The sequence below is a fragment of the Mustelus asterias genome, chromosome 7, assembly GCF_964213995.1.
Source record: "Mustelus asterias chromosome 7, sMusAst1.hap1.1, whole genome shotgun sequence".
In the NCBI taxonomy this organism is placed as follows: domain Eukaryota; kingdom Metazoa; phylum Chordata; class Chondrichthyes; order Carcharhiniformes; family Triakidae; genus Mustelus; species Mustelus asterias.
In genome coordinates this window covers 103438374-103453909 of record NC_135807.1, presented here as the reverse complement: position 1 = coordinate 103453909, position 15536 = coordinate 103438374, and the positions used below count along the sequence as shown (strand labels likewise).

The 15536-nt window shown below is 44.8% G+C and overlaps 1 protein-coding gene across 1 annotated transcript in view; it reads right to left on the bottom strand.

Annotated features, from left to right (window-relative positions):
• mlh1 (mutL homolog 1, colon cancer, nonpolyposis type 2 (E. coli)) overlaps nt 1-15536 on the bottom strand; it is a 54059-nt gene that overhangs the window by 15999 nt on the left and 22524 nt on the right. The window contains exons 10-11 of the mRNA XM_078216638.1: nt 4109-4202; nt 3870-4023 (exon numbers count right to left, since the gene is read on the bottom strand). Coding sequence (XP_078072764.1) covers nt 3870-4023; nt 4109-4202 — 248 coding nt within the window. The remainder of the gene's footprint in view (nt 1-3869; nt 4024-4108; nt 4203-15536) is intronic.

Sequence of the window (15536 nt, the reverse complement as noted above, 5' to 3'; positions counted from 1 at the left end):
AAAATGTCTAATACTTGGGGGCATGCACTCAAGATGAGAGGGGGAAATATTCAAAGGAAATGTGAGGGGCAAGTTTTTTTTTTACACAGAGTGGTAGATCTCTGGAACGCACTGCCATGGGTGGTGGCACAGGCATATACAATAGGGGTGTTTAAGGGGCTTTTAGATAAGCACATGAATATGTAAGGAATAGAGGAATATGGACCAAGAGCAGGCAGAAGGTATTGGTTTAATTTGGCGTCATGTTTGGCACAGTGTTGTGGGCCAAAGGGTCTGTTCTATGTTCTACAATCGACCTCATGTGCAGTGAGTTCCAGAGTGATGACTCTTTATTTCTAGAATTCAGCTCCTTCCACGTTTGGAAGAAGACTGTAAAAAGGGACCAAGTGGGCCTAGGAACACAAACTGAGTATTGGTGAACAAGATATTGCTGTCTAAGTACCATCTGATAGCACTGTCGATGACAGCTTCCTTCACTTCGCTGATAAGCGTAGACTAGTGGTAACTGATTTGATTGAATTTGTCCATTTGTAGACAGGATGTATCTGGATAATTTTTGGATATATGCTAGAGTTGTAGCTATACTGGCTTGGGACTCAGTTAGCTCTGGAGCACAGGTCTTTTGCACTACTACTAGGGTATTGTCTGGATCCATAGCCTTTGTCCTGTCCAGTGTATTCAGATGATTCTTGATACAAGGTAGAGTGAATCAAATTGGCTATAGAATGACATCTGTCACGGTAGCACAGTGGGGCGGCACGGTAGCACAGTGGTTAGCACTGCTGCTTCACAGCTCCAGGGACCTGGGTTCGATTCCCAGCCTGGGTCACTGTCTGTGTGCAGTTTGCACATTCTCCTCGTGTCTGCGTGGGTTTCCTCCACGTGCTCCGGTTTCCTCCTACAGTCCAAAGATGTGCGGGTTAGGTTGATTGACCATGCTAAAATTGCCCTTAGTTTCCTGAGATGCGTAGGTTAGAGGGATTAGTGGGTAAATATGTAGGGATATGGGGGTAGGGCCTGGGTGGGATTGTGGTCGGTGCAGACCCGATGGGCCGAATGGCCTCTTTCTGTGCTGTAGGGATTCTATGATTCTATAATGGGAACCTCAAGGCTGAGATGGATCATCCATTCGGTATTTCTGGCTGAAAATGACTTTAAATGCTTCAGCCTTGTCTTTTGCAGATGTATTGGTAAATGCTGCTTTGTTTGGTTTAAAATGTAATCTAATCTCCCTAGTTATTCATTATTACACATACAATTAGTTGCTTAATTGTTCATCATCACTCATTTTCAGATTGGTAGGACTGGAGAGCTTTGATCTGATTCGCTGGATTGTGGGCTCACATAATGTACTGCTTCCAATGCGTTGTAGATTCACTGGGCTGGCACCATTTCGTTTCAGAATGTTGTTTGGTTCTGTTTCTTGCAGGTTCTTTTCTAATTCTCAAACGGAGGTTGATCCTCTGGCTTGATAGCAATGGTAAAGTGAGGGATACGTTCTGCTAAGCGGTTACACAGTTTATGCTCGATCACAATTCTGCTGCCACTGATAGTTTCACCGAGCCTCATGGTTGCCCAGTTTGAGTTTCTGGATGTGTTTTGAATCGATCCAATTACTGATGGGAACTGGACGCTTGTTCAATGTTATCTAAACTGTAGTTGATTCTCAATAACTAAAAGTGGACAAACAGCTTATGGTGATTTTCTTTTGTTACTCATGGGTAAATTTCACTTGCTTCTGCAGCAGAGATGTTTGACTTAACATAGAAACATAGAAACCCTACAGTGCAGAAGGAGGCCATTCGGCCCATCGAGTCTGCACCGACCACAATCCCACCCAGGCCCTACCCCCACATATTTTACCCGCTAATCCCTCTAACCTACGCATCCCAGGACTCTAAGGGACAATTTTTAACCTGGCCAATCAACCTAACCCGCACATCTTTGGACTGTGGGAGGAAACCGGAGCGCCCGGAGGAAACCCACGCAGACACGAGGAGAATGTGCAAACTCCACACAGACAGTGACCCGAGCCGGGAATCGAACCCGGGACCCTGGAGCTGTGAAGCAGCAGTGCTAACCACTGTGCTACCGTGCCGCCCTTGTTGGACAATCTAGCGCAGGGATCAGTGTGTCACAATCGATTCATTCATTAAATCAATAATTGGAAAATTGATATTGCCACAAATCAGGTATTCTTCACCCAAAATCCTGAATGACACAAGGGAAAATTTACAAACAAAGGGTATCCCAGTAGGGTAAAAAAACAAAGTGCATTGAAGGTTCATGAATAACTAGGGAGATTAGATTATATTTTAAACCAAACACAGCAGCATTTAACAATTACAGGGGAAGATATCAAAACAAAATTCAAGGACACATACGAAAAGGGAGAATAAAAAGCCTTATAATGCAGTAAAGAAAATGAATGAAGAACACATAAAACAACAAAAAGGGCATACTTGTATTAGGACAGTGAGCATAGGGTTAGGGAGAAGGAGAGATATGACTGCTTTTAAGAGGAGTCCAAAAAGATAAACAGAAACATTGCAGGGACATGGGAAGCCAAGGAGCTTTGAACAAAAATATCAGTGCAAAGAACAAAGAACAATACAGCACAGGAACAGGCCCTTCGGCCCTCCAAGCCCGCGCCGCTCCCCGGTCCAGGATTGAATCCTGAATCCAGGATCCCCGCCCAATTTTCCAGCCTATCTACATACCAATATCCTATCCACCGAGCTGTCCCTCACAGCTACGATGCTTTGTTCATTACAACCTATTAACTCACCCCCACCCCCCCATTCCAGACCATGTGATCTCCAGGGAGAGGCGAAAACCCAGAGTGAAAAACCCCAGGGCCAATATGGGGAAAAAAAAAAATCTGGGAAATTCCTCTCCGACTCCCTGAGGCGATCGAAACGAGTCCAGGAGATCACAATGGCCCTGATCGGAAAATGCTTCCCAACCCTAGTCATTTCCACTTCCACGAACACCATATGAATTCCCTGCCCCCGAGACAGGTTCCCAACTATCCGCAGTCTCACTCTGTACTGGCACCAGCAAGATGATCATAGAATGAAGCCTTGAAACGAGAAACCAGGAACAATTAGCCTGGTCCAAACGAGACCACTCTTTTGTATCCCTCCATTCCCACTCCGTTCATATAGCTGTCTAGATAAGTCTTAAACGTTCCCAGTGTGTCCGCCTCCACCACCTTGCCCGGCAACACATTCCAGGCCCCCACGACCCTCTGTGTGAAATATGTCCTTCTGATATCTGTGTTAAACCTCCCCCCCTTCACCTTGAACCTATGACCCCTCGTGAACGTCACCACCGACCCAGGGAAAAGCTTCCCACCGGTCACCCTATCTATGCCTTTCATAATTTTATACACCTCTATTAAGTCTCCCCTCATCCTCCGTCTTTCCAAGGAGAACAACCCCAGTTTCCCCAATCTCTCCTCATAACCAAGCCCCTCCATACCAGGCAACATCCTGGTAAACCTCCTCTGTACTCTCTCCAAAGCCTCCACGTCCTTCTGGTAGTGTGGCGACCAGAACTGGACGCAGTATTCCAAATGCGGCCGAACCAACGTTCTATACATCTGCAACATCAGACCCCAACTTTTATACTCTATGCCCCGTTCTATAAAGGCAAGCATGCCATATGCAGACTGAATAGGTCAAACACTTCATTTCTGAATTGGCACATTCTAACATTCGAACAGCATAACCAAACGAGGGAAGATTTTGAATGACAAGTAGTTATAATTTTAAAAATAAACTTGTTCATAGACAACAATTTTATGACCCCATTAGAGGAAACCTGACCATGTTTATTTGAACAGTGGTTGTAAGCACAATGCTGACCTGAGTGAAGTAGGTTCGAGAAGAGTTGGAGCCTAGCAGCTTACTCTCAACATGCTGCTGCACACTCTCAATGATACTATCCTCATGCAGGAAGTGTACTTCATGCTTTGTGGGATGGACATTAACGTCGACATTCTGCGGCAATATTTCAAGGCTTAAAGAAAGAGAGAACAGTCCTAAATATTGAAAATACAGCAAAAATATCTGAATAGAATGTCTCCTCAATCTACCTAATTTACCTCAGATACAGAAAGGGGTGTGTATTTTTGGGGAGGTAGGCTGCGTAAACAGCTTCAATTGCTTTCCGTAGAGCACTAGATTCCACCAAGCGATCTTTAAAATAAGGGAAAGAAAAATTATGTGAGGAACCAACAGTAGGTACTATATTTGAATATTTAAACTATGACAGAACTACATTCAACTGTAACAAGGACATGCAAGATCTCAATATGATCAGACTGCATGTGGTACGGTGGTGTCTGGAGATGGAAATCAGCCTGGTACAGACCCCAACCACGACAAAAAGCTTTATTTTCTTAGAGATTGGCAAGAGGGTGCCGGAGTGTGGTGACTTCTTGCCAACTATGCCCAGCATACCTTCTAATTCTATCTTTTACTCTCGTTCTATGCTTCTAAAACTTTATTCTACACCCTAGCTATGACTGTAACACTACATTCTGCACTCTCTCCTTTCCTTCTTTGTACAGTATGCTTTGTCTCCCGAGGATTGGAGGATAGCGAATGTGGTCCCATTGTTTAAGAAGGGTAGCAGGGATAACCCAGGAAATTATAGGCCGGTGAGCTTGACGTCCGTGGTAGGGAAGTTGTTGGAGAGGATTCTTAGAGACAGGATGTATGTGCATTCAGAACGGAACAATCTCATTAGTGACAGACAGCATGGTTTTGTAAGAGGGAGGTCGTGCCTTACAAATTTGGTGGAGTTTTTTGAGGAAGTGACAAAAACGGTTGATGAAGGAAGGGCCGTGGATGTCGTCTATATGGATTTCAGTAAGGCATTTGACAAAGTCCCACATGGCAGGTTGGTTAAGAAGGTTAAGGCTCATGGGATACAAGGAGAAGTGGCTAGATGGGTGGAGAACTGGCTTGGCCATAGGAGACAGAGGGTAGTGGTCGAAGGGTCTTTTTCCGGCTGGAGGTCTGTGACCAGTGGTGTTCCGCAGGGCTCTGTACTGGGACCTCTGCTATTTGTGATATATATAAATGATTTGGAAGAAGGTGTAACTGGTGTAATCAGCAAGTTTGCGGATGACACAAAGATGGCTGGACTTGCGGATAGCGAAGAGCATTGTCGGGCAATACAGCAGGATATAGATAGGCTGGAAAATTGGGCGGAGAGGTGGCAGATGGAGTTTAATCCGGATAAATGCGAAGTGATGCATTTTGGAAGAAATAATGTAGGGAGGAGTTATACAATAAATGGCAGAGTCATCAGGAGTATAGAAACACAGAGGGACCTAGGTGTGCAAGTCCACAAATCCTTGAAGGTGGCAACACAGGTGGAGAAGGTGGTGAAGAAGGCATATGGTATGCTTGCCTTTATAGGACGGGGTATAGAGTATAAAAGCTGGAGTCTGATGATGCAGCTGTATAGAACGGTGGTTAGGCCACATTTGGAGTACTGCGTCCAGTTCTGGTCGCCGCACTACCAGAAGGACGTGGAGGCGTTAGAGAGAGTGCAGAGAAGGTTTACCAGGATGTTGCCTGGTATGGAGGGTCTTAGCTATGAGGAGAGATTGGGTAAACTGGGGTTGTTCTCCCTGGAAAGACGGAGAATGAGGGGAAATCTAATAGAGGTGTACAAGATTATGAAGGGTATAGATAGGGTGAACAGTGGGAAGCTTTTTCCCAGGTCGGAGGTGACGATCACGAGGGGTCATGGGCTCAAGGTGAGAGGGGCGAAGTATAACTCGGATATCAGAGGGATGTTTTTTTACACAGAGGGTGGTGGGGGCCTGGAATGCGCTGCCAAGTAGGGTGGTGGAGGCAGGCACGCTGACATCGTTTAAGACTTACCTGGATAGTCACATGAGCAGCCTGGGAATGGAGGGATACAAACGATTGGTCTAGTTGGACCAAGGAGCGGCACAGGCTTGGAGGGCCGAAGGGCCTGTTTCCTGTGCTGTATTGTATTGTTCTTTGTCTGTACAGCTTGCAAAAAACAATACTTTTCACTGTATACTAATACATGTGACAATGATAAATCATATCAAGGAGAGTCAAGAAACCCAGGGAAAACTTTTCCTTGTTGGACATGACCAGAGAGATAATTTTACTAAATTGTGCTCCAGACAGAGAGCCTGAAGAAGTTTCCAATGAATGCCACAAGGTGGGATTCACACACTTCATCCTTGATTTTAGCTAAGTGGCATTTCCAACAATGGGACACAGGCAAGAAGCAGCTTGCAAATCTCAGGCAGGAACATTAGAAAGACCCTCAAAAATCTTTTAGAAAACTAAGTAAATAACAAGTGCAGCTTTCCTGGCAGAGTGAAGTCATAATCTGTGAGCAACCTTCATGTCCAATAAGCAGTAAAAGCTGTGTTCTGAGAACTAATGCCAGAGGTAAAGATGAGACTGCAAACACAGGGACACAAAGCAAAATGTCAACAATCAGTTTTCAATGCTGTATGATGTACAAATGATCAACCAAAGGCCTGCAGAGCCAGCTAGAAGATTTGACGAATTCTCACTCACGGCATGCAGTTTGCTCCACCAAAAAGGAATTCAGGTAATGCGCTGGAAGTCTCATGTTCCTGGTGTGTGAAGCTTTAAGTTTAGAAAAATTACCCCTTACATCCCAACTTAGAACATAGAAAAAATACAGCACAAACAGGCCCTTCGGCCCACAAGTTGCACCGGTCATGTCCCTACCTAGGCTTATATATAGGCTTACCTATAACCCTCAATCCTATTAAGTCCCATGTACTCATCCAGAAGTCTCTTAAAAGACCCTATTGAGTTTGCCTCCGCCACCACTGACAGCAGCCGATTCCAGTCACCCACCAGCCTGTGTGTGAAAAACTTACCCCCAACATCTCCTCTGTACCTACTCCCCAGCACCTTAAACCTGTGTCCTCTCGTAGCAGCCATTTCAGCCCTGGGAAAAAGCCTCTGAGAATCCACCTGATCTATACCTCTCAACATCTTGTACACCTCCATCAGGTCACCTCTCATCCTTCGTCTCTCCAAGGAGAAAAGACTGAGCTCCCTCAGTCTATCCTCATAAGACATGCCAACCAATCCAGGCAACATCCTTGTAAATCTTCTCTGCACCCTTTCAATCATTTCCACATCCCTCATGTAATGAGGTGACCAGAACTGAGCACAGTACTCCAAGTGGGGTCTGACGAGGGTCTTATAAAGCTGCATCATTATCTCCCGACTCCTGAACTCAATCCCTCGATTGATGAAGGCCAGCACACCATACGCCTTCTTAACCACCTCCTCTACCTGCGAGGCCGATTTAAGAGTCCTATGGACCTGGACCCCAAGGTCCTTCTGATCCTCTACACTGCTAAGAGTCTTACCCCTGATATTATACTCCTCCATCCCATTTGACCTGCCAAAATGGACCACTACGCATTTATCCGGGTTGAAGTCCATCTGCCACTTCTCCGCCCACTCTTGCATCCTATCTATGTCACTCTGCAGCTTCTGACATCCCTCCAACCTATCCACAACACCACCAACCTTAGTGTTGTCGGCAAACTTACCAACCCATCCCTCCACTTCCTCATCCAGGTCATTTATGAAAATGACAAACAGCAAGGGTCCCAAACAGATCCCTGGGGCACTCCACTGGTGACCGACCTCCATTCAGAAAAAGACCCGTCTACAACTACTCTCTGCCTTCTGCAGGCAAGCCAGTTCTGAATCCACAAGGCAACAGCCCCTTGGATCCCATGCCCTCTCACTTTCTCGAGAAGTCTTGCATGGGGGACCTTATCGAACGCCTTGCTGAAGTCCATGTAAATCACATCTACCGCTTTTCCTTCGTCAATGTGTTTAGTCACATTTTCAAAGAACTCCACCAGGCTCGTAAGGCACGATTTGCCTTTGACAAAGCAGTGTCGACTACTTTTGAGCATACTAAACTTCTCTAAATGTTCATAAATCCTGTCCCTCATGATCTTCTCCATCAACTTACCAACCACTGAGGTTAGACTCACTGGTCAGTAATTTCCTGGGCTATCCCTATTCCCTTTCTTGAATATAGGAACCACATCCGCAATCCTCCGGAACCTCTCCCGTCTCCATCGACGACGCAAAGATCATCGCCAGAGGCTCTGCAATCTCTTTCCTCGCCTCCCACAGTAACCTGGGGTACATCCCATCCGGTCCCGGCGACTTATCTATCTTGATGCTATTCAAAATTTCCAACACATCCTCTTTCTTAATGTCCACATACTCAAGCTTTTCAGTCTGCCTCAATCCTGTAGTACAACCACCCAGGTCTTTTTCCACCGTGAATACCGAGGTAAAGTATTTGTTAAGCACCTCTGCTATTTCTTTCGGTTCTGTACAGACTTTCTCACCTTCACCTTTTATAGGTCCTATTCCTTCACATCTCATCCTTTTACTCTTCACATATTTATAGAACGCCTTAGGGTTCTCCTTAATCTTACCTGCCAAGTCCTTCTCGTGACCCCTTCTGGCTCTCCTAATTTCTTTCTCAAGTCCCTTCCTACAAGCCGTATACTCATCTAGATCCCTATCATCACCTAGCTCTCTGAACCTTTTGTACGCTTCCCTTTTCTTTCTCACTAGGTTCAGCGCAGCTTTCATGCACCACGGTTCCCATAACCTACCAACACCTCCCTGTCTCATCGGAACGTTGTCATGCAGAACTCCAGACAAACATTCCGTGAAAATCTGCCACCCTACTTCAGTACTTTTCCTCGAGAATGCCTCCTTCCAATTTACGCCTCTAATCTCCTGCCTGATGGCTTCATATTTCCCCTTACTCCAGATAAACACTTTCCTAGCTTGCCTGATCCTATCTCTTTCCAATGCTAGCGTAAAGGAGATAGAGTTATGATCACTATCCCCAAGATGCTCCCCCACTGAGAGATCCGACACCTGTCCAGGCTCATTAGCCAGTACCAGATCGAGTACAGCCCTCGAGTCACTTGAGTCAGTGCTTCAGCAAAGGAGTTGAAGGGGAGCATATGAACTAATAAACCAAGTTCACCTGAAAAGGTGTTGGACTGGAAGAGAGCCCTGATACTCATTCTGTGCATCCACATAGGAGGAGCTCACCTCTGTCCCAGAAAGGCTACCAGACAATTATCTGGTGTATAGTGTAGCAAAGCGCATCAGATTTACATATTAAGGGCACCAAATGATTTGACCCGAGGCATTGATTGTTCTTGCCAAAATGTAGCTCTGAAAGTTTAGAACATAGTTTTAAGAAAGTAAAGTCTGAAATGGAGGTGGTCTCATTTATGTCACTTCTGTATCAAGTAAATCTCACAGGTAAAATGATACATATTCAATACCAAAGATGCAAAAATATTAATTCTATTTAATAGACTGTCTAAAGTGTAAATCAAAATAAATATTAGGAGTGGAAACGGAATCTGCCTCCACAACCTTTACCCATATTTTTGTCACTTCTAGACTCTGTCCTTCCAACACCCAACTCACCAGCCTACCAAGATCCAGAAGCTCCAAATTTTCCATTAAAAAAAGTGTGTTGGCCGTATTCTAAACAATTGACAAGTCCCACTCAACCATCACCCCACTCCTTGCTGTCCGACAGTGTTTCCCTGTCTACCAACATATTAGTTTGGAATTTCCACAATTCACCCAAAATCAGCCAAACCCCAGTATAGAAGATTAAGGACTTACAAGCGCAAATATTGTTCAATACAAATCAAGTTTCCATGATGTGTGTGCATGTGATGGTGTTAGTCATCTGCTGGGCTTCATCCGCAGCACCGATGCCAATTTCACCATGCCTCTGAAGATCACACGGAGATGCAAAGATACTGGGAAGCTGCCCTGATGTACAATTTTCTGAAATATGTGCCCACACCCCAAACAGTGATTTTAAAGCAGGGCCATATGGCTTATTAGTATTATGCATCTCCCTCCCCAACACCACAACCATATACTTTTAAGACTTTAAATCATAGCTCAACTTTCCAATCAGTTATCCTGCAAGCTCAGCAGTATGCATTTCAGAGAAATTAGGAGCAGGAGTAGGCCACTCGGCCATTTGAGCCTGCTTCGTCATTCAATAAGATCATGGCTGATCTGATTGTAACCTCAATTCCACATTCCTGCCTACCCCCTATAGATCCTTGATTAGCAAAAGGATGAAAGGCCATCTATCTCTGCCTTAAAAGTAATCCAAGCGTCTTCCTCAAAACACTACAAACAGAATTCCAAATACTTACGATCCTTAGGAAAAATTCTCCTGGTCTCTGCCTTAAAGGGCTGACCACTGTTTTACAATTGTGATCAATAGTTCCAGATTCACCCACAAGAGGAAACATCCTTTTCGCATCCACCCTATCAAGAGCCCTCAGAATTCCTCTTGGGATATCTTTCTGTGCTAAAGTTGTATATTATATCATAGGAACAGAACTGCAGAGCTATAATCAATCACTGTAATCAGGAACCACAAATGATTAGTTTTAATTCTTAGATTGGATGGGAGTGTTGCAGGCAACACCAGCATTTGTTATCCATTCCAAAATATCTTCAAGATGATAATGTTGAATCACCTTCTTGAACCTTTGCAGTGGGTGTAGATCCAGTTACAGTGAAGGATCATCAATATATTTTTGAGCATGTGGCTTGGACGGGAACTTGCAGGTGGTGGTGTTCCCTTGCTGCCCTTGTCCTTCTAGGTAGTTAAGATCGTGTGTTTCACGATGCTGTCACAGGAGGCTTGGCAAATTGCTGCAGTGCATGTGCTAGGTGGTGGAGGGAGTGAAAGTTTAAGCCGGTGGATGGGAGAGCTAATCAAGTGGGCTGTTTTGACTCGGATGATCATAATAATCATAGAAACCCTCCAGTGCAGGAGGAGGCCATTCGGCCCATCGAGTGTGCACCGACAACAATCCCACCTTGGCCTTACCCCCACTACCTCACACATTTACCCCACTAATCCCTCTAACTTACACATCCCAGGACACTAAAGGGGCAATTTTGCATGGCCAATCAACCTAACCCGGGAGGGAACCAGAGCACCCGGAGGAAACCCATGCAGACATAGGGAGAATGTGCAAACTCCACACAGTGTCCCAAGCCGGGAATCGAACCCAGGTCCTTGTGAGGCAGCAGTGCTAACCAATGTGCTACCGTACCAACCATGATGCTTTGCGAGTGTTGTTAGAGATGCACTCATCCAGACAAGTGGAGAGTATTCCATCACACTCCTGCCTTGTAGATGGTGCACAGACTTTGGGAAGTCAGGTGGTATGTTACCCACTGAGAATTCTTAGTCTCTGACCTGCTCTTGTAGCCACAGTATTTACATGGCTGGTCCAGTTCAGTTTCTGGTCAATCGTAACCCCCAGGATGTTAATGGGGAATTCAGCAATGATGTCATGGGTAGATGGTCATAATTCTCTCTTGTTGGAGATGGTCATCACCTAGAACTTACTTGTGCGAATGTCATTTGTCACTTGTCAGCCCAGGCCGGAATGTTCTCCTGGTCTTGCTGCATATGGATTTAGACTACTTTAACATCTGAGGAGTCATGAATGGTGCTGAACATTGTGCAATCAGCAGCAAACACCCTACTTCTGACCTTATGATGGAGGAAAAGACACCTGTATTCTAATCCCATGTCATTTGGTTACTTAATTTGGATTTTAAAAATATATCTCCTAAACAAAACTCAACCAAACCTGCCCTCATTCAATAAGTTATGCATTGGTGCACAGTCCAAGCAGGGAGAAATAACATGAGGGAAACATGATGTCACAGCCACTTTGAATAAATTTCAACTTGTTTTTGTTTTGCTAAAAATAACCCCAGGCCTACTCCCATGATTAGATGGCTCCTTCCTCAGCCATATTTAATTAAGAGAACAAATAATCATTTCAATAAAATGTGTGATGGACTATGATTTCACACTGCACTTTTTATAAAATATGCTGTGTTTAAATTTCAAAACTGGGCCTTGGCTGAACACAATCCTTAAAATGTCTGTGACCCCAGAATAAAATAAGTCATTTTGCAGTTTCAGGAAAATTCAAGTCTCGTGATTACTGAGGAGCCACTAACGATCACCTTGGGACTGTACAGCCCAACTGCAAAAAGAGCTTTATAAAGGCAATTTACATTTGGTAACCCAGGCTTGCCAGCAGGAGACCTAGAGGAGGGTCTGTCTGCTAAGACAAAAGGACACCTCAATCATTCCTTTCAACTCAATGGCTGGGATGTTTGTAGTCTTTGAGACCCAGCCAAAATCCAGACAATGGATACATATCCTTTGTTGAAGACTGGTGGAGAGGTGAAGATTGTGAGATCTCAGCCTCCGGAACAAGTAACACTGCCTTGTTGAACTCTATAGCTCAGTCTGCTATTTAACATCGGATTAGAAATCACAAAGGAGTTCTGACCAGGTTGAACATCTGGCCCTATCTACACTGCTTAGAACCATACAAAAGTTACAGCACTGAAAGAAGTCTTTTAGCCCACTGTGTCTGTGGTGGCCAAAAAAGAAAACAGAAAACTAGACATTAATTTTAGTCCCATTTTTCAGCACCTGGTCCATAACCTTTCAGGTTACAGTACTTTAGGTGCTGATCCAGGTACCTTTCAAATGAGCTCGGCGTTTCTGTCTCAACCACCAAACCAAACAGTGAATTCCAGATGCCCACCACCATCTAGGTGAAGAAGCTTTTCCGTGCATGTCCTCTAATCCTTCTACCAACCACCTCATATCTACGCCTCCAGAAACTGACTCCTAAGTTAGAGAAAATGGTCTTTCCTATCAACCCTATCTAGGCCCCTCATAATTTTTTACACCTCAATTAGGTCACCCCTCAGCATCCTCTAATCGTTTCTAATGGCTGCAACTTTAATGCCCTGACAACATTGTTGTAACTCTCCTCTGTACTCTCTCATTTTCTGTAATGTGATGACCAGAACTGTACACAATTCTAGCTGTGGCCTAACCAGTGAATTATACAGTGCCAGCATTGTATTCAATACCTCATCCAATAAAATAATGCGTTTCAAATGCTTTACCACCTCATCCACCTGTACTGCCGCTTCAGGGACCTGTGGATGTGCATTCCAAGTCTCTCAACCCTCTCAATATCTTCCACATACTGTCTACATTCCTCTCTGCTTTCTACAGTATTAAGTTTTTTGTGAGTGAGTGCCATCAGTTTCTTTTTCTAATTTATCTTGCATAGTATGTTTCTGGATAACTGGGGACTCTAGATTTGGCAGTACCACCCTTTTTCTTTTTGGAGACATGTCTAGATTGCCTGTAGAATCTTGCCTGGGGTTTGACACTGTTTTCTCTTCCAGTAGCTGCATCCAGTCAACTTTCAAAGTTCAGCTCTCAGTTTAAGATTTGTCTTCTCCAATGTGGAACTTTTACTCCAGTGTTATCTTGTCCTTTTCCATAATGATGCTAAATCTAACTGCATTATGGTTACTGTTCCCAAAATGATCCTCCACTGCTACTTCAACCACTTGCCCAGCTTCATTTCCTAGGACTTAATCTACAATTGCATCTCCTCTTGTTGGGCTTGTTACATACTGGCTAAAAAAGTTCTCGAACACAATTCAAGAATTTTCTGCTCTCTGTGCCCTTCGCACAATTTGCATCCCAATTGATATCAAGGTAGTTGAAGTCCCCAACTATTACCACCCTACTACAAAGAAATGTACTTGCATGTTTATTCTTCTAACTCCCTTCCACTACTTGGGGGTCTAGAGTACACACCTAGCAATGTGGTTGTTCCTTTTTTACTTCTGTGCTCAACCCATATGGTCTCATTTAATAATATCATCCCTCTCCACAGCTATGACTGATTCTTTGACCAGTAATGTTATACTCCCTCCAATTCTATTGCCCCCTCTATCCTGCCCAAAAACTCTATATCCAGATGTGTTACATTTTTGCCACTCTTTTAGCTAGGTTCCATTCTAGTAATGATATCATGCTGCCATACATTTAACTGAGCCCTCAACTTGTCAGCTTTATTTGCTATCTCCTGCTGTTTACATATATACCTTTTAACACTGACAAAAGGCAGCACGGTGACACAGTGGTTAGCACTGCTGCATCACAGTGCCAGGGACCCGGGTTTGATTCCCGGTGTTGGTCACTGTCTGTATATAGTCTGCACGTTCTCCTTGCGTCTTTGTGAGTTCCCTCCGGGTGCTCCGGTTTCCTCCCACAGTCCAAAAGATGTGCTGGTTAGATGCATTGGCCATGCTAATTTCTCACTCAGTGTAACCCAGGCACCGGACTGTGGCAACAGTAACTTCACTGCAGTATTAACCTGCACTGTATATTTTTAAAACTTGTGCTTCTTCTGTCTTTCAGAGTTACTCGCTATTTTTCTATCTCCTATCCCTGCTCTGAATTTGCCCTTAGATTCCCATCCCCTTGCCAATTTAGTTTAAACCTACCTCTTACAACAGCACTGGCAAATCTCCCTGTGAGGATATTCATCCCAGTCCTGTTCAGGTGTAGACTGTCTTGCTTGTACAGGTCCCATCTCCCCAGAACTGGTTCCAATGCTTCATAAATTTGCTGCCCTCTCTCCAACAGCAGCCTTCCAGCCATGTGTTCAATCGTTCAATTCTTCTATTTCCATGCTCACAAGAATGTGGGACTCAGTCATTGAGATTACCGCTTTAGAGCTTCTGCTTTTCAATCTCTTTCCTAGCTCCCTAAGATCTGCTTTCAGGACCCCATCCCTTTTCCTATCCAAGTCATTGGTACCAATATGGACCACAACCTCACACCCCATCCTTAGAAGAATGTCCTGCAGTTACGCTGGGACATCCTTAACCATGGTACGGGGAGGAAACATACCATCCTCATCCTAGAGTCATGTCTACAGCCACAGAAATGCCTCTAAGGAATCCCCTATCACTATTGTTTGTCCCTCTTCTTCATTCCCTCCTGTACAGCCGAGCTGCATGTGGTGTCACAAAGTTTGCTCTGACTGCACTCTGAGGAAACAACATCGAACCCCAGCACCCAAAATGGAAAACGGATTAGTGAACGGGACCTCAGGGGCCTCCTGCACTACCTGGTTGGTTCTCTTGGACTGTCTGGCGGTCACCCATTAAGGATGGCACGGTGGCACAGTGGTTAGCACTGTGCCTAACAACACCAGGGACCCGGTTTCAATTCCAGCCTCAGGTGATAGTGCAAAACTCCGCACATTCTCCCCTAGTCTTTGTGGGTTTCCTCTCGGTGCTCCAGTTTCCTCCCACAATACAAAGGTGTGCAGGTTAGGTTGGTTGGCTATGCTAAATTGCCCCTTAGTTTCAGGGGGATTATGAGGATAAATACATGGGGTTACGGGAATAGGGCCTAGGTGGGATTGTTGTCGGCGCAGGCTCGATCCTTCTGCACTGTAGGGATTCTAGGATTTCCTTCCATACTCCTGGCCTGTGATATGATGACCTCTTTGAATGTGCTATCCACGGAGC